Here is a 25,281-nt window from a genome sequence, read left to right on the forward strand (position 1 = left end):
AAGCAAATATCTAAGCTTAGACAGATAATCAAGCTAAGATGAATGGATAAACGCTATAGCTAAGCAATCAAAGCAATAAAGTAAACACACTAGCATGCGAGCCTATGCAAGAGATAAGACTAAGAAAATGGCAATCGATCGCACGCTAGAAGAACAAACAAACTAGAATGCATGATAAATCTAAGATAAGCACACAGCAAGCTAAAAGGTGTAAGAGAAGAAAGAAATTGAAAAATCAACGGCATGTGAGAACCAATAATGCCAGAGGAAAGAAGATGGAACACACGATAGGCTCAGAGGGCGATTCAAAAGGAATCAAGCCCAGCGATCCTAATCTTCTGAAGATCGGACAAGTCTCGTGATCGTCATGACCTATCGTTGGGCTCAGCGAGGACAATCCCTGTAAAGGGGCCACGCTACGTCATCGCCCGTCCCAAAACCTGATAAAACGTCAGAAAATCGATGGAAACCGGAAAATCACGATGAAAACCGGAAATGGAATGAAAAGAGGGCTCCGAGTGACCTGGCAATCACCATCCTTGCCCATTTTTGCTTTTGTTTTGAAATGTTTGACTGAACTTGGGTGGACCCAAGCTACCTACGTACCCTGTAGAGAGGGATCAAGCCAACGTAGTTCGGACGAAAAGGTGAGAAATATTTGTAAAATGGTGATGTAAAAATGGTGTAAAAAAAAAGGTGAAAGGGTGAAAGGGTGACTGGACTCAGGATGCCAGCTGCACGCCTGAGCTGCCTACGTACCCCTCAGCTAGGGATCAAGCCATCCGTAGTTCGGACTAGAATTTCCTAACTACTCCTAATGACTCTTGATTTTTGAGATTTTTAGTTTTTCAGATGTTTTTGATGTTTTTGAATTTTTGACACAAGAGGACAGAACCCTATCATCATAAGGGTACGACAGAGTCCTGATATCCCGCAAAGGTTGGACAGCATCCCATGCTTTGCGGGGGAATAAACAGAATAACAACTCTGCAAGGGTTGGACAGCATCCTATACCTTGCAGGAGTGGATAAAAAAACACACGATTTGATGAGAGGGTGGACAGAATCCTAACCCCTATGATGATAGGACAGACTCCTGAAAGACTGAAGGACTGACTCCTATGCTGAAGACGGACTCTGAAAGATGGAAAGACGGAATCCCAAACTTTATGAAGGGATAGGACAGAATCCTAAACTCTACAAGGGTAGGACAGACTCCCAAACCCTAGGGCGGTAGGACAGACCCCTAAACTCTCTACGACTGACTCTATAGAGGAAGAAATCCCTTACCCTGTGAAGACTCTAAGGCAGGGAGGGAAAGGGTTGGCTCAAGATACATTCCGTCATAGCCTCCGCCGGGGAAGTTTTTTTCGAAAATCGACGAAGGTATCGAATGCTAATGACAATCTCGAACTCCACCGAAGACTCCAAAAACAAAAGGAAACTCTAGAAAACGAAACCCAAGCATCAACACAAACTCCAAAAGAATGAGTGAAAAAGGAAGGGCAGGCTCCGAGATTCCTACGATTCAATTAGAAGTACACAAAGAAAGCCCAATTAGCATGGAGAAGAAAAATGGTCTGAGGGTGTCACCACACAACCGGCTAGTCAAACAAAATGACCAAGAATTACCGATGCCCTGAGTGAATATATCAATATTGGTCAAGAGCATCTGAAGGGAAGAATACCCCATAGGCCAACTGGATGGTCGAATCTATTGGGAATCATAAGCCTGCTATCATTAACAGGTGGCAAGGATAATCACAGAGTATTACATCTAAATTCAATTTGTAAGCACAGAGGTATCCAAAAACAAGTTAGAATTGCAGAGTGCATTAAAAAAACCAAGATCAACTTGTGAGGACCGAGCAGTTCCAAATTAGTTTGTAATCAAAGTGTATTACAACTGAAGTTTATTTGCAAACCCCAATCATAGCCCAATCTATCTGCAATTTCAGGACATTCAAATATATATATCAAAGCCACAACTAAAGAGGACCGACGATCACAACATTACCCAATGCTCAGGGCCCAAATAGATCCTCCTATTGAAACCAAATCATGCAATAGACACCATTCAATCAAAAGAAACGAAGCAAGGATAAACATCTAGTGCGATCAGCATTAGAAATAAATGGAAATGTTACCTGTGTCTGCTCCTCAAGATAGGGTCAAACGATGGTGTTAAAGTGGAATGGAGTTCGCGCGAGATATACCGGCGGCGATTGCGAGGTTCGAACAATGCTCAGATCATCGGCGTACCAGCCCCAATCTCCCCCTCTTCTTCTTTCGGATTATATACCAAGAGCGATGGGGTTACCGATGTGGATTGCCAGAATTATAGAGAAGAGGGTCACTGGAAATGTACAAAATCATGGGATATCGCTGTAAATTGTTGGATCTGACGGTGACTTGGGTGAAATTACAGAGGGGGTGGTATATGGGGCAATGGGGGTTCGGGTTTTGAAATGAGATCGAAGGATATGGAATAGGTTTTTGCTCGAAACTAAGATGGAATCTGGATTTTAAGAAGTGGTGGATGGTGAAAATGTTTTGAAATAAAGGAATGGGAGATGCAGCAGAAGAAAGGGGTAGAAGGAAAGTGGGGATGACAGACCCGGCCGGATTCCGACCGAAAATGAGGCTGGAGAAGATGAATAAAAAGGATCCAACCCTCCTCGCTCAAGCCCTCTCTCTGCTTTTTCTAGAAATTGGAAGATCCCCCTTTTTGTTGAAATGAGAAGAGGGTTTTCATGGGGTTTGAGATGATCGATGGAAATGGGTTTGATCTGCAGAGGAGGTGGGGTTTCGACGGCTGTCAATAGGGAGAATCCAAGTGGGTTTGGGGTTGAGAGGAAGGAATGGTGGCCGGGGACGGTCGGATGGTGGTGGAGTTCGAGCGAATGGTGGTGATTTGCAGAGGGAGTGGGTGTTGGCAAGGGAGGGTGATGGATGGCACGTGGCGGTGAAGGAGATTTAATGGTCGGAGAACATGGGGGAGCATCAAATGGGTTTGATATGAATAGGGGGTTTTAATGGCAGAGAAGATCAAAATCGAAGTGGGTTTCGGGAGGTGGAAAGGGTGGAGAGGGTTTGGATGGGGTTCGGTGGAAACCGAATGGGTTTTCGGGTTTTTCGAAAAGGGTTTGAGCTCGAAAATGGGCTTTGGGGGGGTGGAGGAGTTGCAGAGGTGGTGGTTTGGGAGGTTGGGAAGAGATGATGATGGGTGGTTTTAATGGAGGTGGGTTTTGAAGAAAAATCGCAGAGGTGGTGGGGGGTTTTTCGAAAACGGGTTTTGGGTTTGGGAGGTGGCCGATTTGGGTGGAGGGAAGAAGAAGGGGGGTAGAGATGGTGGTCCGAATCCGTGATGGTGGAAATGGATTGTGGGGGTGAAGGTGGCGGTCGGTCGGAGACGGCTGGCCGGGGAAGATGGAGATGCGTTTTGCAGAGTGGTGGGGGTTGAATAAAATAAAATAAAAGGCAGAGGTGGTGGATGGGGTTTGCAGAGTGGCGGGGGTTGAATAGGCTTGCCGGATTCCGGCAAGCTTGCCAGAGAGGAAGGTAGGTTCGGTGGATATGGTTTTTTTTTTTTGAAATGGGTTTTAATGATGGAGGAGATGGCTAGCAATGGTGGTGTGGGTGGTGGCGGTTGTCGGGTTCCGGAGGCCTGTCGGAGAAGAAGGTGGGTTGGGGATGTGGAGATGGAGGTGATGCTCTCTCTTTCTCTCCCTCTCTGTTTTTTCAAACGACAATGAGCCTCCCTCCCCCCTTTCTCACGCAAGACTCTCTTGGCTTTATACTTAGGGTTAAATCCCTAAGTCTGATCCTAACCATCTATGTGGCATCTTCTTTTCTTGGTTGCTGTCAGCCCTTGATCATTTTCTCTAGAGGGCACTGATATCCGCACACCTCCTCCCTGGTGTTTGAATCCACTTCTTTTATCCCTTTTATCTTTGAAAATGATATTAGCACCATCTGATACCTTTGCAAATCATCTTGTCATTTAGTGTTTAAAGGGTTGCGCTGATATAGATTGGAGCCCGGGGGATCCAAACAGAGGAGTGCCAATACCAAAATTCTGGGGCACGCTGCAGGTTGCTTAATTTTTGCAGAAATAAAAGGGAAGGTCGGGGTAATTGAACAGAGGATATCGATGGGGCCTCGGGATCACTCAGGCTTTCAGAATATTCCCAGAAATGATCTTCAAGCGAGCATTTTCGGATTTTCAGGCTCTTCTGCAATTGGACCTCAAGTTCTAGAATTTCGGGAATCGGTTTGAGGGACTTGAAAATTGAGTTTGGGGAATTTTGAATTCGATTTCAGAGATCGATTTCAGGATTTATTTGATTTTTTTTTTTTTTTTTTTGGAATAATGGGGTCAGGTCAAAATGGGGTGTCTACAACATCATACAAAATGGTATAAAAATTGATCAACAACATATCAGCCTTTTATTGCTAACGAATCCTCACTTTCCTCTGTATTGATCTTACGGTGAATTAGAGATTGAAATTCTTGTAAATTAATTGGGCAATTCACGGTTAATAACTTTCTCTCCCCACCGACAAAGTTATACGAAATATTATCCTTCAAATTCCCATCATAGTGCAATATAAAAGAAGCAATTTACCATTTTCCACACCGATCAAACCTGTAACAAATTTACACTTAGGTTACTCGAAGGCAAATTTACTTACTGGAAAGAGAAAATAGTTTTTAATCCATTACAATATAGATTAGTTGAATTCCAAATTTCCTAGCTTAGGGCCAAAATAGTTTAATCAAATGCAACTTATGTCACTCAAATCCAAAATAGTGAGTCGAAGCAAAAATCTATATTACTCGAATCCAAAAAAAGTTAGTCGAAGCCAAAATAGGTGGCCGTAGCCAAAATCAGTTACCCAAAGAACTGTCACTAGCCAAAAGGGTAGTGGAAGCCAAAATGGTACTCACATGGGTTATTCGAAGAAAAAAAAATGTTCTTGAAGCTAAAAAAATGTAACTCGAATCCAAAATCGATTACTCAAACCCAAAAACTGATTAGTTGAAGCCAAATGACGAACTCGAAGCCAAAAACATGTAACTTGAATCCAAAATCGATTACTCAAACCCAAAAAGTGATTAGTAGATGATAAAAGACGAACTCGAAGCCAAAAACATGTTATCTGAATCCAAAGTGAGTCACTCAAAGCCGAAATAAGAAGTGAAAATTGGTAGTCGAAGGCAAAACAAGGTACTCGAAGCAAAATATAAGTTATTTGAACCAAAAAATGATAGTTGAAGCCAAAAAAACTGACTCGAAGCCAAAAAAATTTACTTAAGCCAAAAAAACTAGTTGATGCCGAAAAACAAATTACTCAAAGCCAGAAAAAGTTAATTGAAGCAAAAAAAAAGTTAGTCGAAGCCAAACACGTGGCAGTCGAAGCCAAAAAATATTTATCGAAGCTAAAAAATTTTAGTCGAAGCCAAAACGTGTTAGTCAAAGCGGAAAAAAAGTTAGTCGAAGCCAACAAATATTTCTTGAAGCTAAAAATATATTAGTCAAAGACGAAAAAAGTTCCGAATGTTACTAGAATTCAAAAGTTTTAATCGCAGCCAAAAACATGTTAGTCGAAGTGAAAAACACAACGGCGAATGTTACTGGAAGCACATTTTTAGCTTCGACCAAGTAATTTTTGGCTTCGAATAACCTGTTTTCGCTTCGAATACCTGTTTTTGCGTCGAGAAGGAGAGGGAGAGATCTCGAAACTCTTTTTGAGAAAGATTTGATGAGGCAGAAGGCCGATGTGTCCAATTTTGTGCATTTCAAGTAAAAAACCTTTGAATCTCCTAAACAATGAGAGAGAGAGAGAGAAGTGGCATTAATAAAAGTTGTTATAATTTCCAAAGAACTACTAGAGGCAATAAAAAATGCTTAAGAAAGTGAGAAGTGGCATTAATAAAAGTTGTTACAATTTCCAAAGAACTAAAAGAGGCAATAAAAACAGGCTTAATAAAGTGAGAGTTGTCATTATGAAAACAATGGAGTCCATATACCATCGATTAATAAGTTTGCAATAAATAGTTGCTTATAATTTTAGAAAAACCCTACAGCTGATTTCAAAATAAGAATCTAAAAAAATGCCTGGTGTTTTTATGGAAAGTGATTTGGGGACCATCAACGGTCATGATCAATCGAGATCGAGCTAGATCTCAATTGAGCAAGTGATCGGGCCCACCAAGATGAAGAAATGACGTTTAAGATGTCATTCACATGCTCATGCCACGTATTGCCACATGTCACACATGCCACGTGTACAGATAAGGTTAACAAAAACTTCCGAAGAAGAAGACGATCCATGTGACTCTAGTCCAAAACGGTCCACTAAATAACGACAAAAATCTACAAACTGAAATCAACTAAAAAACAACGAAAATGCCCCCCTCTTTTTAATTCCTTGCACCCCTATCGGCTTCCAAAGCCAAATCGCACACACTCGCCTCATCTCTTTCCTATATATTTTGATAACGACACTACATCATCAAAATAGTGTGGCTGCCTGTATCTATACTGATCCTGGCACTACCATGTTTTGATAACTGCACTAAATCGTCTTGTCTTTTCTGTTTTAATGGCTTCTGAGAGCTTCTGAAGGGAAATTATATCACCACTACCGTATTTTGATGATGGCACTCCCTACTTTATTAAAAAGTACAGTATGGCCCGCACCATAGGATGATCTAAACTGTCCATTAGATGTGTCCTAGCCTAAATAGGGTGTGCCTCAAAAATCATTTACATAGATTGATCCTTTGATCTATAGAGGAAGTAGGATGATCCAAACCGTCCATTAGATGGGGCCCAGCCTAAATAGGGTGTGCCCAAAAATCATTTACATCGGTTGATCCTAAGCCTTTGATCTATAGAGGGAAGCCGTACCGTACTTTTTAATAAAGTGAGGGCTGCCATCATCAAAATACGGTAGTGGTGGTGATATCATTTCCCATTGGGAATTGTATTAAACTTTTGACAGGTGGATAAACAATAAAAGACAAAGTGACTTAGTGCAATTGTGAAAACATGGTGGTATGAATATCAGTACCCTATTTATAACCTTTAAATACACTAGAGACCAATCTGGGAGAAAAAAGGACTCAACGTAGCAGCAGCAGAACAGCAGAAAAAAAAGAAAGAAAGGGCAGTGATATTTTCCCCCGCTATATGGATATTCCCCCCCCCTTTAACAGAAATCGTTAACTTTTAGGCTTTTGGAGTTGACGGTTGCTTCTCCACCCTTCATAAAAGTTAACGAAAACTGTTAAAGGGGGTGGGGGCCTGGGGAGGGCGAAATAGCCATCAGAGGGGGGTGCGGGGGGGGGGGGGGAGGGGGGGTGGTGGGTATCACCCAAAAGAAATCTATTACTTCTTTTGTCCTAAGAACAATCATTTTCTTGATGTCCTCAAACTGCCATTTCCCAAAAACCCTCAGAAAAATCTCGCCGGAAACTCGCCGGAATTCTTACTCCTCCGGCCGCCTTTTCCATCAATGCCGAGCTTAAAATTCTTACTCCTCATCTTACTCCTCCATTCATCTCTCGCCTCCTCTCAGAGATCCAAAGCTCGAAGCTCATGGCTAACTTTATCAGGTACTCTCTCTCTGTTCTTTTTTAGTCTGATTTTATGTTTTATTTTTCCTTTTTTGTAGTTTTTCATTGCTATGTGATTATAAGGTGAGGAATGCTGATTTGAAAGAAACTGTTAGAAATTTTTGTTCAGAGTTTGAAGGTAAAAACTAAAAAGTGTTTGGATTCTGATTTTGAAGGAATTTCTGATGTATGTAGTTCGATTTTAGCTGTTTAGGAGAAGTATTTGGTTTTGATGTGTGCCTATAAGGTTAGGAATGTTGATTTGAAAGAAAAGGTTAAATTTTTGAGGAAATTATTTTTTAAGCTTCGAAGTTGTAAAAAAATGTTGTAGGTTCTGATTTTTTAAGAATTCTTTGATGTATATACTATGTAGTTTAATTTTGGCAATTTAATCTGAATATTGCTGTGATTAGGCTGTAGTGTAATTTTAGCTATTTAATCTGAATATTGCTGTGATTAGGCTTTGTATCATTAGAGATCTTTTCTCTATTCCTTTTTTTTTCTTTGTACTTTTTTGTTTGGTTTGTAGAAGGAGGTTCAGAACTTGGCAAGTGGTAGTTCTGTCAAGGAGCTGATTAATTCCTTGTTGCGATGAATCTTGTTCAGATTCTGAAAATTTACAAGATTTGTAGGGATCACTGTCTGAACTTGATCGTCATTTGTTAGCTGAAATTTGCTTCACACAAAATAGAATTATTTCTGTTGTTGTTTGCTTCATAGAGAATGTATTGTTGATAGTTAAAAGCAGTGTTTCAAAACGCGGCTGCGGGTAAAAAATGCGGCCGAAGAAAATCCTAGTCAACTCGGCACGATGCGGTCGAGTACTCAGTTGACGCGGCTGAGTACTCAGTTAATGCAGTCATAACTTGAGAGGATCAAAGGAGTTTTTATTGATTTTGTAAGGCAAAATGCGGAACGAGTCCAAGGCAAAAGGGAGTCGACTAGGTGAGTCAACGATGAGACAAGGGAGTTTTGAAACTATGGTTAAAAGTGTGAGCTTGGTAAGTATTTACCAAGCATAAGGACGCTATAGGGATAAAAGTCTCTGTTGAAGTGAAATGATGTGGATGCACTTGTAAGGGAATGGGCATCCTCCCCTTAACGGCTAGCTTTTAAGGGTGAGTTCTACCCGGCTCCCGACAGTCTCACCAACAATACTGTAGGGCATCACCAATAAAATAAGGATAAACACAAGAAATGGTTCACCAGCATGCATAAACATAATCTGCTCTGCTTCCACTAGACACAACACTTGCTAATCTAATGTTGCCCACTAGATGTGAAGACAAGATCCACTCCAGCTGAAGAAGACTAATGTTCGTGGGGGAGATTCTGAAGAAGAGTAATGTTGAAGCAGAGATTCCATTTTTTGTATGAGAAACCTTAGTCACTGCTTTTGTTACCTCTCTGAGTTCACTTTATTATCCATGATTTCTTATGTTATTTTCAATTCTGAGGGCTAGATGAATGCACTATAATATGGCGATAAACAAGTCGCTATGTCACTTTTATCAATATGAAAGACAAACTGTATTCCTTGTGGTAGAATTCTTCATTGCTCATGAACAGATATGCAAACTGTTCCATTTCTTTGAAGAAAGGAATTTCAAACCTCTTTGACTTTGTCTTCTAAACATCAGTTGTGTACATATTTTATTTATGCTTTGTTTGACTTGTAGTTCACAACTTTATGTTGCACAAATTAGTTATATCATAATAAGTCGGAAGCTATAGGCTCATTTGCATATGAAGCTCCTAGCATGCATAAAATATGTGGGGAGGTATGGATCCGTTTTAGTCAATTGCCTTTTAAAACTGAATTAATGAGCTTCTGTTTTAACTACTTTCCACACACACACACACACACACACACACACACACATATATATATATATATATATATATATATATATATATATATATATATATATATATATATATATATATATATATATATATATATATGAGAATAGAGTTCCTAAGGTGTCACCTCATATAGCTTATATGAGGTGGCGCTCACAAAACATAAGGGGCCCACATTTTTGGGGCGATTCAAACCACTCATTTGAAAGGCCCTTATATGGATATGGTGCCTACAAAAAATCAGGTCCATAGGATCATCCTAACCCTTCCATTTATGGAGGTTAAAAATGGGCAGATTTATGGAGGTTTATACCCATCCATTTCAACCTTCACAAATGGAAGGGTTAGGATGATCCTATGAAGTTGATTTTTTGGGCACACCCTATCTATGTGAGGGCCTATCAAATGAATGCTTTGGATCATCCAAACAAAGTGGGCCCCTTATGTTTTTAAGCGCCACCTCATATAAGCTATATGAGGTGACACCTTAGGAACTCTATTCTCTCTCTCTCTCTCTCTCTCTCTATATATATATATATATATATATATATATATATATATATAGCTCACCAAACTTATGGTGAGCTAGCTTCCCCAATCACATGGGGGCCCACTTTGTTAGGATGATCCAAACCATTCATTTGAAAGTCCCTTACATAGATGGGGGGTGTACCAAAAATCAGCTCCATAGGATCATCCTAACCCCTCCATTTGTGGAGGACAAAAATGGACAGACACACAAAGTGTGCCCCCATGTGATTGGGCAAGCTAGCTCACCAACAGTTTCCGATATATATATATATATATATATAACAGTTTCCTCTCTCTCTTATATATATACAGAGGAAAAGTGACTGTACTCGGTCGAGTAGATAAGCTTATCTACTCGGTCAAGCTAAAAACAGTGGGGGCGCACATTGTTTGGGTGATCCAAACCATTCATTTGAAAGGCCCTTACCTAGATAGGGTGTCCACAAAAAATCAGATCCATAGGATCATCCAAACCCATCCAAATGCGGAGGGAAAAATGGACAAACACAGTTTGTCCACAAATCTGCCCATTTTTCCCTCCACTGTTGGATGGGTTAGGATGATCCTATGGGGTTGATTTTTTGTTGACACCCTATCTAGGTAAGGACCTTTCAAATGAATGGTTTGGATCACCAAAAAAATGTGGCCCCCACTGTTTTTAGCCGACCGAGTAGATAAGCTCATCTACTCGACCGGGTACGCTCACTTTTCCCTATATATATATATATATATATAAGAGGAAATGGTTTCTGCGCTCGAGCACAGAAACAGGGTGGGGCCACATTTTTTATGGGATCCAAAGCATTCATTTGATGGGCCCTTTCATGCATAGGGTGTCCACCAAAAATCAGCTCCATTGGATCACCTTAGGGTGTCCATTTGTGGGGCCAAAAATGGACAGATTTGTTGACAAACAGTATCTGTCCATTTTTGGCCCCACAAATGGATACCCTATGGTGATCCAATGGATCTGATTTTTGGTAAGCCCCCCATCCATGATGGGGCCGTCCAAATGAATGGTTTGGATCACCCCCCCAATGCCCCCTCCCCCCTGTTTCCAGCACTCGAGCGCAGATAAGCTATCTGCGCTCGAGCGTAGGAACCCTTCCCTCTCTCTCTCTCTCTCTCTCTCTCTCTATATATATATATATATATATATATATATATATATATATATATATATATATATATATAGTTCCACATTTCCTGGCATGCATTGCCTTTTTCTCTTCAGACACTTTTGGATGGAAATCTGTGTGTTAGGAGGAATTTGCATTGAGTTTTCATCTTATTGTCTTTTTGGTTACATGTCTTATACAGGACGCTGACATCTCTTTATTAATTTGCAGGTAATGCGCCTGTAGTAATAGCTAGAGGTGGTTTTTCAGGGCTTTTTCCAGATTCCAGTTCAGCTGCCTACCAGTTTGCATCATCTATTAGTTTACCCAATGTGATCTTCTGGTGTGATGTACAATTAACAAAGGACAATTTTGGGATCTGTGCACCGGACCTAAAGCTTGATAATTCTACAAATGTTGCCATATTGTTTGAAAACAACAAAAAGTCCTACGTTGTCAATGGGGTGCCTATGGATGGATGGTTTTCTATAGACTATACCCTGAAAGACCTATCGAACGTCTATTGTAAGTTGGAATTCTTATAAAATGTAGTTTTTTATAATTTTATTTTCTCTTCTTCTTTATAGAAATCAGAAATATACAAAAAGTAGACGAGATATGTCAAAAACCTCAAACAGATAATCTTGTGATGTCTCTTTTTGGTTACTTAGCCAACATCTTATGTAATACATTTAACTTTCTTATTTCTAAATAATTTTCGAGAATCTATATGTTGTAATTTCTAAAGTAACTATTAATCAGATTGTAATTATCTTATAATTAATGCCTCCACCATTTTTTTATTCCATTAGAGAGATAAGCATTACGCAGATCAAAATGTTGCCCAACATTCAATATCAGGAACAATTTTTTTTTTAAATCCTCTGTACCTTAATTTCTAGGTGTGGTTCTTTACCCCAACTTTGAAATTGAACATTTTCAAGTTCCTTTAATCTGAGATATTTCTAGACTACGATCTTATGTAATCACTTACTGCAAAGATCTTGGGAGCTCCCCATTCACAAAAAAAAAAGATCATGGGACCTCCTTACTGAAAGTGGGATCCAGAAATGTAATTCAGAATGAACCCAGTCAGTGTTGCAGCTTTCAAACTTTCTTTTTGTCTGCATGTTTTCAAATCTATGTGTGTATATCATTTTCTGCCATATTTATTTGATAAGATTAGCTGCTTTTTGTCTTCTTTATGCGAAGCTAACTACAGAAGTGTACACATATGTACCAGGACATAATGGTTTGAAACTTTTAATCATATATCACATGCAGACAAAGAGAGCTGCCATGAAAACATGCCCATTTCAGGGATGTTGTTAACAGCCCTCCCTATTGCACCCTGTGTCCAAATATATTCTAGTAACCATTTTGATGACAAAATACCTGTATCTTTTTTAAAAATGGCAATCATACCCTTATTTTGGTACACATGGGAATATTAGGAGCGCTGTTTGGGACAGCACTGACACCAGCGTGACTTGGTATCATTTTCCTGCAGAGAAAAATATTTAATTGTCCGGACACGTGGCTTGGCTAACTTAGTAGAATGCAGATTAAATGAAAGGCAAAAAAAAAAAAAAAAAAACCTTAATGGTATCTGATGAGATTATTGCTTTCTGTGCATTTGAGATATAACACATGTTTGAATAGTGTACTGACAACTTTTTTGCTACCTGGGCAGTAATTCAGGGAATATATTCTCGAAGTCCTCTATTCGATGGTAGTTCATTCAATCTTAATACTGTCGAACAAGTGGCAAAGCTGGGCCCACCTGGCTTATGGCTGAATATTCAGGTAAATTTTGTGAATCCTAAGTACAAATCTTACATCTCAGTAGTGTTCTTTGTCAATGTAGGGAATATGTTACAATCCGCGCTGTCTTAGTGCATGTTTGTCTGGAGGTTGCACCTGAAATGTCATTATCAATGGAACCAATTCCAATCTGGGGGAGTGGGTGGGGTGGGGTTCTGTGGTTGGTTTCATCACTCCCACATATAGGAGCAAGCGAACTATTGTTCGCATGGACTGCCTGCCTTCTCCCCAATTATCATGTTATCTATTTTCTCTTTTTTTTTCTCAAAAAAAAAAAGAGAAAGTATATTTGGTCTTTTGTTTGCTTCTTTGCGGATCACAAATGGCTAATTGGCAGGATAAATTGATAAGTTTTTCTACAGGGAAGTCTTAATGCACAAACCATGCCATGTGTCATCCGTTCTACCTTTTTTGTTCTGACCCAATCCCCTCTTCCATTTATTGCAGCATGATATATTCTTCAGGCAACATAATTTGAGCGTGGAATTTTTTTTGCTTTCTGTATCAAAACGTGCTGTTATAAACTATGTGTCATCACCAGAAATTGGTTTCCTGAGCAGCATCACAGCAAGGTTTAAAAGAACCCGAACAAAATTAGTTTTCCGTTTTCTAGGAGCAGATGTTACTGAACCTTCAACCAACCAAACTTATGGTTCACTCTTGAAGAATCTTACATTTGTCAAGACATTTTCCTCTGGAATTCTTGTCCCCAAGAATTATATATGGCCTGTAAGTGATGATCTGTATCTACAGCCCCACACATCTCTTGTCTTGGATGCTCATAAGGAAGGGCTGGAAGTTTTTGCATCAGATTTCATCAATGATGCTGTACCTCTTAGCTACAATTACAGTTATGATCCAATAGCTGAGTATTTATCTTTTATTGACAATGGTGACTTTTCTGTTGATGGCTTGCTGTCGGATTTTCCTATAACTCCATCAGAGGCCATAGGTGAGCTTTTATCTTTTCTCACATCATGACTTCATATTTTACTGAGAAATCTGTGCATCGTATGCAAATTTTAAGAATTAGGACACTCCTAAATTTCCTATGCAGCAAGATCAGTGAGATTACTTTCATACATTACTAGTTGGTTACATTGCACCGGCCATTATTTTATTTATCCATCCGATAGTTTCTTGAATGAGCTCTGATATGCAAGAGCGAGATCTCACTTTTGTTGTTTCCATTATAATTTTCTTCACTAGATGCATGGACAAACTTATTATGGTGGATTACCTGTATAATACATTATAGCAGTAGTCTACACTTCATGTCTTTGGATTTCCCTTTCTATTCTTTCCTAAACTTTCATGTCCTTGAATTTCATTATTCGGCCTTTAGAGTTTTTCAATGTACTTGGAACTCTCTTCAAGATAATAAACCTGTTGATGAGATACAGGCATTGCTACTTCTGTGATTGCTATTTGTCAATAATCCCTCGTTGATTAATCAATTTTTTAAAATTTTCTATCCCCATCACTTTAGTATATCATTAAAACCTAGTTGTGAAGCTAGAAATAATGTAGTTGGAAAATAAGTTATTAACTAGTCATGTATTATCCTTCTCTACAAAAACCATAAGAGATCAAAACTCCCAGGGTTCTCTACAAGATTAGAGCTCTCATATGCACAACTCAACTCAACTCAACTCAACTCAACTAAGCCTTTGTCCCAAACTATTTGGGGTCGGCTAACGAATCCTTTTGAAAATTTTCATGAAGAAGGTGAAAGAATCTACCCGGCTCAAATTGACTAAGTCTAATCCTGACACTAGTTGGGTTCGTCTACATGGATCATTTTCTTCCATTCTCTCCTATCCAAGGTCATGTTCTCTCTTATATGCACAAGATGTTACATATTTACTTTGAGATAGAATGAGGATGACATAAGCTTATTTTTATGGGTGGGAAGGGTAATACATTACATGAACAGTGCAAGCGAATTTAAGAAAAATGTCGACTTAGAATAATGTTGAGTTTGTGTTCCCAACATTGCCCCCACAAAACCAATGCGCTAGGATGTCCTCAAAAATCATACCATGTTGGTGATGATCTACTAAGACATTAACATGTGTTTCTATATGCTTGTGTTCAGGTACTCTCTTGTTCTTCTGCTTTTTACCCTTTCAGTGAGATGCTGACTTGTATGTTTGTTTTGCTACACTGAAATCGATTTCAGGAGTAAATTGATTTCGGGGGAAATCTATTTATCCTTCCAGATGATAAATCAATTTACACATTGGAATCGATTGACCATGGGGTGACTTGTGGACCAACGAACCAACTTAGGTTCGGTGGCATCTTCTTCTTCCTCTTCACCTGAAATTGGAGGTTATAGGCATGGTTTCAGATTTCAGTTTCGGAATGCGTTTCGGTCCTCACCGAAACTGAAATTTCAGCCAAATTTTTGAAATTTCGAACGAAATCCAACAAAATAAAAAATGGAATATTTTATCTCGTAAATTTTCAAAATTTTGGTAATTTCTTCTGAAATTTTGGGAAAATATAAAATAATGAATAAAATCCTGATTTTTTTTGTGATATTCCTTAAATTTCGGACCGAAATTTTGAAATTTCAGTCGAAATAAAGTAGCGCTTTTGTTATTAGGGATTTCGCTTTCGGTATCCACTGAAGCCCGAAATTTCAGATTTCGGCTGAAATTTAAAACTATGGTTATAGGACACGGTTCCCTGCTAGTTGTGGGCACCAGCTGTACATATCCTTAATTCTACCTTTGTGCAACATACTGTTCTCAAGTTATTGCTGTTTTATTTAGTTTTAAACTTTAGTGATCACTTCTGTTTTCTTTAATTTTTTTCCTTTTCGGTTTTCTTTCACCATTGTTAGTTGTAGGTCAATTGGTTTGGTGAAGACATCTCTCATGGCAGAACTCTTATGTATATTTTATTAGTTGTTTGTAGTAAATTATTTGTTCACTTTAAAGAATTTATTTTTCAGGATATTAACGTCTGTATTATTGCTGCAGGTTGCTTTTCTCATATAAATAAGAATAGTTCTGAACGTGGTATGTCACTAACTATGTTGCAAGCTTTATTCACTTTCTACATTTATTTGTCGGTTGAGGCACCACATTTATAAGTAGCTCGCTTCCGATTTTATCCATTTATCTTGTGGTGTATTTCAGAAAAGCCAGTAATTATCTCTCACAATGGAGCAAGTGGAATCTACCCTGGTTGCACTGATTTGGCTTACCAACAAGCTGTTGAAGATGGTGCAGATGTTATTGATTGTTCTGTTCAAGTAACAGCTGATGGAATCCCCATATGCTTAGGATCTATAGATCTTTTATCTAGCACAACAGTTGCACAGTCACCCTACAATTCTCGTTCAGCTAATATTCCAGAAATTCAAGAGACTCCTGGAATTTTCACCTTCAACCTCGCTTGGAAAGATATCCAGTCTCAGTTGAAGCGTAAGTCGAAGTTGGTCTCCTCTTTGCATGTTACCTTATGCAAGTTGACTTACTTTCATAGTTTAAGAACAGGTGACATGCTTAGTAAAAAGAAACAATGTACAAGAAAGAAACTTAAATACTTCCCGCAGCCACAAGTTGAACTCTCTCTCAGTGAATCCTGAACTATTGGAATCCATTATGTGTTCGACATGGGTACTCCACCCATTCAGAAGAATTCATGTAACATGGGTTTCTTCTTTTTTACTTGTACTGGTTTTACATATTTTTACTGTATTTGCCTTTAACGTAGCCTTGCTTACAGAACTTTATCCATTCATTGAAAAAGTCAAAATCCACTTGTAAGATCTCTATTTATGGATTTTTGATCTATTTTTATTTGAAGCACCTTGAGATTAATAGATGTTGTAGCACTCCTAGTAAGCAAAGAATAAATGAGTTGAAGCCACATGATAAAATAAGTACATATTTCTTTTCTTTTCTTTTTCTTTGTCAGAAATTACAATTTCATAGATAAAGATGGGAAATCATTGTTACAAAAGGAGCTGAGATGCCTAATACACGATTTGCAGCTCTAAGATAAAATAAAGAAACATCTGATACAGATGAAGAAAACAAAAAAGTGCTTGCATAAGAACCATAAACATCAAACAGCAGTTAATAAAATACAAGTTTCTTTCCTTTTCTTTTTCTTTGTAATAAATTACTATTTCATCAATAAAGATGGGAAATCATTGTTACAAATGGAGCTGAGATGCCTAATACACTATTCGGGTCCAAGTATTCCTTTAGCAACTGTATCATATCATTAGCTTCACACAAACATGATTAAATGACACTTCTATAACTTTCCAAGTCCAATATTTCATCACTGGTGCAAGCTCATCTCCATAGACCCGGATTCCTCTTCAATGGCCATGCTATTCCCCCCTTCAACTACCAGCTTTCCAGTGAAGTTTCATGAGAGATCCTTAACCTTTGCAAGAGTTCTTGAGGCTTGTTGTCATTTAGGTCTCCGATCCCTAAATTGCTGGATTTTTTTTGGTTCTTGGGATTTTTGTGGAACAAAAAACTTCCTGGGAGATTGGTGTGAAAAAAACTCCTTGGAAGTATCCCGGTAAAATAAAAATCCCATATTTGGTTGACCGGACTATGGTGGGAAACAAATGCTTTGTTTGGTTGCTTGAACTGTTGGGAAGAAAAAAATTCTTCTGCAAGCTTATTTTTGGTTCCTGGGAGTATTTTTTTTTTTCCTTCCTGGGGTTTCGTGCGGGGTTATTTTGGTTCCTGGGATTATTTTGGGCCCACCAACCAAACGTGGGTTTCCTGCGGAAATTCCACAAAAGTCCCAGGAACCAAAAAAATTCCGGCAACCAAATGGAGCATAAAGGTCTCGGGAAAGCTATCTGTCTTAGAGTTATTAAATGGTATTCCGGTAGCTTTCTCTGTTCCCTAAAGGTCCTGAGGAAGCTAATTAGATACAGGCCCAACCAGAAGAATTGTATTTGTTCTGGATCATTTGCTGTTTCTGAGAATCCTTGTTATTTTCACGGCTTTACATTGTAAAAGATTTGCATACCATGAATTGGAACTAACTTATTTGGTCCAGCACTAAATGCATCATTTCTGCAATCATCAATGTTTAGTATTTTTATCATTTGCCTTATGTTTTGCTATAGCAGTAGTTAATCACTCGTTGAGACATACTAATACTCATGATTGACATTTAGTATAAATTGGCCTTAGTATAAATAAAATTGCATAAATAAATGTTTTTTTGACCAATGAATTTTCCATGATGTCACTTTTTCTTTCTGTCTACTGTAGCTGCAATATCAAACCCAGACTTAAAGGTGTATGCTATGCGGAGGAACCCAGCATATGCAAATGCAGGAAATTTCATGTCATTATCCGATTTTTTGGCCTTTGCAAAAGGCAAGCCTATTAATGGTGTCTTGATCAAGATAGAGGTTAGTGCCTATTCACATCGCACATTTCTAGTCCTATTAAAGACCCTTAAAAAAAAGCAACAACTTCAATAGATCGCATGGCTTTTCCTATCTGCTTTTGCTGTCTTAGTTCAGATGGAGAGGGTTGACTGGCAATACCTCGTAGATTAGGGAAATACTAATAACATCTACCCAAATGGATTGGGCCGTGGCATTATTCTTTGTCCCGTGTTAGCACGGAAAGGTGGGACCATCCCTTGCATGTCAGGGATTTCAGGTGTTTCAAGTATGGGTCCCATCATTTTTATCAGTTAATGAAGCACATAATAATCCTTTTCCATGCGAAAGTGATATTATCATTCCTCGTTTAGTTTCTCCAAAAGCAACTAAACTTCTTCACTTAGGCTCTGTTTCTTTCAACGTAAAATGGGCGTAAAACAAAAAATTTTATGCCAAATTTTGAACCTAAAAATGAGCATAAAATTTGTTTTACGCCCATTTTACGTTGAAGAAAAAGAGCCTTACTGAAAATTTGAACTATGTGAGGTGCCATGCCATGGTTGATGTCAAGGTTGTAAAATTAGTTCATCTACCGATTGGTTTGATTGTTGGCCTGGTTGCAATGTTTGGGCCTAATCAGCAGTCCCATTCTTCTTTTTCTTCTAGAAAGAAGAAAAGGATAGAAAGTATCAACAAGCCAATTAAAACAAGTATTTAATAAAGTCAAGAGAGAGTCTTTTTACCTTTAAAAAAAAAGGAGTCAGGCATCATCAAAGAAAAAATGTAATCTTCACCATCTTCTCTTTCTCTGTTTTTTCTAGTTTTTTCATCTCTGCAACTCCAAAGAGGAAGAAGAAGAGGAGGAGGAAGAATACCTGCCAACTCATATCTTAATGGCATTGTCAAACCAGGTCTTTTTGACTTCTTTTTTTTTATGGGTAAGCTGGGGTTAGGCAGGAACCTACCAGATATATTAAAAGAAAAAGTGATACACAATAAGCTTAGAAAAGCAAACCCTCTACATGCAGAGGGGGGCAACAAAAATGAAGGACAAAAGACAACCCCACTTAATATTGAAAGGGGGAACAAACAGGAGCATGGAAGCTCAAGGGGGACAAAAGCACAACAACAAAGCTAAAATAAGCAGCCTAAGCTAAGGGATAACAAACATCAAAAAGCAAAGGCCAAGGAACTGCAATGAGACATGAGATCAAGCAAAGGTTTTGCACCTCAGATCCCCGACAGTAGCCTCTACCTTCTACCAAGAGAGAGTAGAGAAGGGAACCCGGAGGTAGAGGGTGTGAGGAAAGAGAGAGGAGATCTGGTCTTCTTTTGGACCAAATGCCATGGACCATCTTCAGGGGGTGGGCAATTCTCCATTTTTTCCTTAAGCTTTCCACCTGGCTGAGAGCTGCAAGTAGGGGGGTGAGGAGTTTCCACCTGGTGAGGAGTTTTAACTTCAAGGACCGAGAATCTGTTCTGAAGGGGGGAAGGATTTGGATGCACTGTTTCTTCTTGAATCTTCAGGACAACTTACTGATTTTCTTGGAGATTTGGACAGGTCCCCATTCTTTCCTTGGAGGCCGGGGTTGGCTTGGATAACACTTACAATCCTTGGATAGATGGCTGAAATCATTACAATTCGAACATGCTTTAGGCTTCCAATCATAAGTGATTTTTTGGATTATGTCTCTGCTAGCTGATTTGAGCTTAATAGAATCAGGCAGTGGCTGGTTTGCTCTGACTTGGATGCACAACCTTGCATAGTTAAGTCTGGTCTCCTCAGCGGTGTGCGAGTCCATGTACAACGGTTTCCCAATTAGGCTTGTAATCCTGCTAAGGCAGTGAGGCGACCAAAACTTAAGGTGAAGTCCTGGAAGACGTATCCATATCGGAATTTCAGACAAGAAATCTTTCTCTAGAGTGATATTAGGTTCCCAGCGTTTGATTATGAGAGGCATACCACCATAGTCAAAAGTCAAAACTAAGTCGATTAAACATGAATTCCTAATTCTCTTGGGTCTGCTATCTGATCCTATCAGCAGGACTGGCTGATTCAAAACTTGTTTACCAAGGGAGCCCATCATTGATACACATGAAGAATCTCATAATGCCAAACTCTAACTATAAAGATGAAACAGAATGCAGAAAAATGTCACATGGTGCACATATGTAGGAAAACCATTTTTAAGTATTGTCAAAATGAAGCGGTTGAAAGTTTAAACCTTTAGATTTGATATAAAGCATCATGAAATTTTTGGTCGAGGCCGCCAACTTCAGGTCAAGAAACGTCTGTTCTTATGATTTATTCCAGTTTAAATCCTTTTAAAAACTTCATGGTCATACCAAAGGAAATGGTTTCATAAGATCTGAGCTTGTACACCTTTGCCTTGAGAAATAACGTTTATTTGCCTTATTTCTACAGAATGCAGCGTACCTCGCACAGAAGCAGGGTATTAGCATAATCGATGCCGTCATCAGCACCTTAAATGCTTCTGGTTATGGCAACCAAACAAGTCTGGAAGTCACAATCCAATCCACCAATAGTTCTGTTCTGACCAAGTTCAAGCAGCAAACCAACCACAGGCTCATGTACAAGATTGATGAGAAGATTAGCGATGTCCTTAACTCATCTTTAAAGGATATCAAGATGTTTGCAGATTCTGTGGCAATTGGAAAGAGTTCTATATTTCCTCAGAATAGTGATGCCTTCATAATTAGAGCTACTAGCATTGTACAGAAATTGCAATCATTTAACGTCTCTGTGTATGCATATCTATTCAGAAATGAGTTTGTATCACAAGCATGGGATTTCTTCTCAGACCCATATGTGGAGATCAACTCATTTTTCCAGGGGGCGGGGGTGGATGGAATCATCACTGATTTCCCAGGAACTGCCAGATCATACAGAAGTAAGTCCAACCTGATCTATATTACTTTATTTGCCTATTCGTTCTGATTGATTTTTTTTTCTGTTGAGTTTTGAGGCTAGGGGATATCTACTATTATTATTATTTTCTAATTATTAATAAAATTTAAGGTGTCTGTCCGGGTTCGTAGGTGTCCATTTCTTTGCATGATAAAATGGATGTAAACTAAATTTTAAACTTATTTTCCACTTAAAATTGGGCTTAAAATTTTTTTGCACCCATTTTAGATCGAAAGAAACAGAGCTTAGATAAATTCCGGGTTAAAAAAAACATAAACCAGGGTTGTCATGGTGATGGTGAGTGTTATTCTTTCATGTAACCCCAGTTTGAACCTTCATTTGAGACCTTAATCTTACAGAAAAATGTGAGATTCTGCTGACCCATACAAATTCAAATAAAGTAGATAACTGGATGCTTTGTTCTAAAATTATAGTGTGGACTGGTTTTAAACTCTGTAATACATCTGGATGCAAAAAAGAGAACAAAAAGTCACCATTAGTATAGTAAATGTAAGGTCACTTGTTGTTTCTCTACAAGTCCTGTTTCTCTTACAAGTACTGAAAATCATGACAGAAAAAAAAAAAAAAAACACTGGCTTTTTGACACTTACCATCTTTCGATCATGTGAACTTGTTTCTTTCTGATTCTCTGCATCTTAGTGATGGAAATTTTGCCTCTATGCTTTCTTGCAGGCAATACTTGTTTAAAGTTGGGCAAGAACTTGCCTGTATATATGAGTCCTGTTCAAGCTGGAGGTCTGATGCAGCTACTTTCCACTATTCCTCCAGCCACTGCACCACTCCCAGCCCTGACAGAGTCCGATGTAATAGAGCCACCTTTGCCTCCTGTTTCAGAGCGAACAAACTCTACAGGAGGAAGTTCATCGTTACCCACCATCGCCCCTACAATATCTCCAAGTGGAAAGTCACGTACTACTTCTCGCATCTTCATGTGTCTGGCAGTACTCCCTGGATATCTCCTGCTTCTTTGAATGTGATCCTACCGTTGAATTTGTTTTGTGGGCCACGATATTATCTTCTTCTTCCTCCATCTTTCGTGTGCAGTGTTCAGGTGCTTTCTCTGCATGATCATACTATTGTTATCTGTTTTCCTGATTCACTGCAATTTTTTTGGACTTGGTTTAACCATTTTTGCACATTTTGAGAGCATCCAAGTCCTGTAATATTTCAAACTTACATTTGCTTTTAGATTATTTGTACTCAGAATTGTGTTGAATTAGAGACCGAACAATGGATATCTAGTGCAATACTCTATTCTCTCTTACAGGTTTATGGTTTGTGATCGTAGTGATCAAAGAGAAAAAAAACCAGTTCTTTGAATGTAGCAAAAATGAATTAGGAAAGAAAAATGAATATAAAAACCCTACAAACTCTAGGGAAGGAAGGATGACAATGACTTAGGAAAGAAACTCCTAAATATATTAGGAAATAAAGTAATAAACTCTCTATTACTTTAGGAAATAAACTCTCTAATACTTGACTAAAATAACCCTAAAATAGAAATTCCGTCATAGAATGGTACTCTGTCTATAAATCACCTATAACTTCTTCAAATCATCGTCTAAATCGCGTGAACTTGTACTCGTTAGATAGGTAATCGAAAAACCTTTCTAATGATACTAAAATCAGGCCAAATGCACAATATTTGATGCCTAAAAAGTAAGCTATGACAAAAATAAAGCTTGAAAAACAAACTATTTTGTTTCAGACTTTGTAGTCAATGGCAAACTACATGTTCTTTGTGGTTTTCGCCAACATCTTTCCCCCTAATTAAAAAAAAAGGAAAATGATAAATGCGCCCATTTTCATTACTTTAGACACCCAGCTACTACGACTGTAGAGGGGCTGATGTACTTCACATTTGAAGGAATGAAGTGACCTGATTGCCACATACAATGCAGCTGGGTGTCTAATAAAAAGACTTCTCGGTAGAAAAGAAACTTCACATCAAGAGGCCTGTAGGGGTGAAGCTGATGGGGAAAATGCTAAAAGGAATGGTTACTTACAGCCACTTTTTGGGTCCCATGTGCCAACTGGACATGATTGCCTACCTGGCTACCTTGTTCCTTGTTGAGATGATTCTAGCCTGGGTTTTGCACCTTTGATTTTTGTTTGCATTTTTACACCTCATCTTTTGATGATTTCAGGGTAGCCCACTATTTGCACTTAGTTCACAATTCACACCTCGCCCACATATTTTCAAAAAGTACTGTGCATGCCACGCCATAGGATGATCTCGACCGTCCTTTGATGGGCCAGGATGATTCAAACGGTCCATTTGATGGGCCACAACATAAATAGGTTGTGCCCACAAATTCATTCCATAGGATGGTCTTAGCCCTCAGATATATAGAGGTTTTCATAACCTATATACTAGAAACCCTCAAAATTTTCTTAATTGAATACATCATCATAGCATTCCTGCCCATGCCATGCATGTATGGGTGTAAAATAATGACCCCACATGAAGATGAGGTGGATAGGACACCATTTTTCCTCATGTTTTGATCGGTGGGTCCAATATTTTACACCCATGCATAGCATGGCAAAGAATGCTAGTAGTATAATTTTAAAACTCATTTTCATTTGGGCCCCCCCTTTTTTACCCCTAGTGGGGAAACCATTTTTCCTCTGTTTTGATCGGTGGGTCCCAAGACCATGCATTGGGGTGGGCCCAATATTTTAGACCTCATCTTTATGTGGGGCCATTGTTCTACATATATGCATCGCATTGGCAAAAGAATGCTACCATGATGTATTCAGTTGAGAGGAGAGAGAGTTAACCACAAACGTGTATGGTGCATGGGAAATGGCTTCATTTGAGATATAGACAGGTGAGATTGCAGGGATTTGTACAAGCATAATATATTAAGGGCAGTGATAAATCGACCCCCTAAAGTGATAAATCGACTCCCCATGTGTCTATCTCTCTGGGAGTCGATAAGTAGAGTAAAAACTTAAAACTTAATTATTGCAAAAGATACATGGGGAGTCGATTTATCATATTTGGGAGTCGATTTATCACTCCCCTATATTAAGGGTAAAATATGTAGAGTAAAAACTTAAAAGTTAATTATTGCAAAAGATGATGTTATTGGTAATTAAGAAAATTTTGGGGGTTTCTAGTATATAGGTTTTGATTTAGGGCGTTTTTAGTAGTTTTCCCTATTTTCAAAGATCAGTAAGAGTCTGGATATAGAAGCATCTAAGGATTAAAATCTACAAAATAGCTGCAAATCCCCCACCAAAAAAGTGTTGGAGAATTTTCCAAATAAATCTATTAAGGAATTTTCTGATAATATTAATCTCTACAAAACTACCAATATTTATAGAAATCAAATTAGTAAAAATAAATCACTCCATAGAAATGTTAGAAATAGCCTGTTTTAATGGATCGAAGCACGTCAGAAATGACGCTCTCTTTAGAGTCAAAACGCCCTTGCCTGCACTGGTTCGCCGGCGTTTGGCTCCCAAGATTCAACCATCCTTCAAGATCTCTTCCGTGTTGGAAATTGATCCCATGAACTCGTTATCGCCCGCATCGTAAACAACAGTAAAATCAAGAAGAAAATTGTTGAAAACCAAGAACAAAGATGTGGGGGGTTTTCTTGAGAACTGATTGTTTTTCGAAGAGATCATTCGGAAGAAGAAGGGATGCGTTCTCAATATATTTGACTAGAGAAAGCCGTCATAGATATTAAAAGAGTGCACGTTTCATACGTTCCTAAAATCTCTCCCATGCCCCAAAATATCTCATAAGGTTTTACACCTTCTAACTTCCCTAAATTTTTTTTTTTGAAATGGTAATATAATAAATGAGACCGAGATGGAACTCCTATATTTACAATAGAATACAAGAAGACATAAGAACCGAAAGATACAATCAACGGCACTCCACTCCTCAAGGTGGAAGATGGTCAAGCCACATAATAGGTCCACTAGATACACTGCGCTTGGCAAGCGCATCCGCCTTATCATTTGCCGAT

General features: G+C 38.7%; 1 protein-coding gene across 1 annotated transcript; it reads left to right on the top strand.

The window, feature by feature from the left end:
- The first annotated feature begins 7,354 nt into the window (after positions 1-7,354).
- On the top strand, positions 7,355-22,559 carry LOC143849622 (glycerophosphodiester phosphodiesterase GDPDL4-like). Its single transcript, XM_077358706.1, has 9 exons — positions 7,355-7,623; positions 11,367-11,660; positions 12,829-12,941; positions 13,407-13,911; positions 15,950-15,988; positions 16,109-16,396; positions 18,224-18,366; positions 20,771-21,257; positions 21,968-22,559. Exons 1-9 carry the CDS (start codon positions 7,524-7,526, stop codon positions 22,264-22,266), a joined length of 2,268 nt encoding a protein of 755 aa, XP_077214821.1. The 5' UTR covers positions 7,355-7,523; the 3' UTR covers positions 22,267-22,559.
- Positions 22,560-25,281: the final 2,722 nt, after the last annotated feature.

This window comes from Tasmannia lanceolata, unplaced genomic scaffold (assembly GCF_043159265.1).
Source record: "Tasmannia lanceolata isolate RefF3 unplaced genomic scaffold, GAP_Taslan_0.1 ptg000018l, whole genome shotgun sequence".
Taxonomy (NCBI): domain Eukaryota; kingdom Viridiplantae; phylum Streptophyta; class Magnoliopsida; order Canellales; family Winteraceae; genus Tasmannia; species Tasmannia lanceolata.

What these genes read in the sequence shown, in the direction of transcription:
- LOC143849622 (XM_077358706.1), top strand. Translation starts at nt 7,524, where the DNA reads ATGCCGAGCTTAAAATTCTTACTCCTCATCTTACTCCTCCATTCATCT. An exon ending in AGACCTATCGAACGTCTATT is followed by an intron (nt 11,661 to 12,828) that starts GTAAGTTGGAAT and finishes CTACCTGGGCAG; the next exon opens with TAATTCAGGGAATATATTCT. An exon ending in AACTCCATCAGAGGCCATAG is followed by an intron (nt 13,912 to 15,949) that starts GTGAGCTTTTAT and finishes TTATTGCTGCAG; the next exon opens with GTTGCTTTTCTCATATAAAT.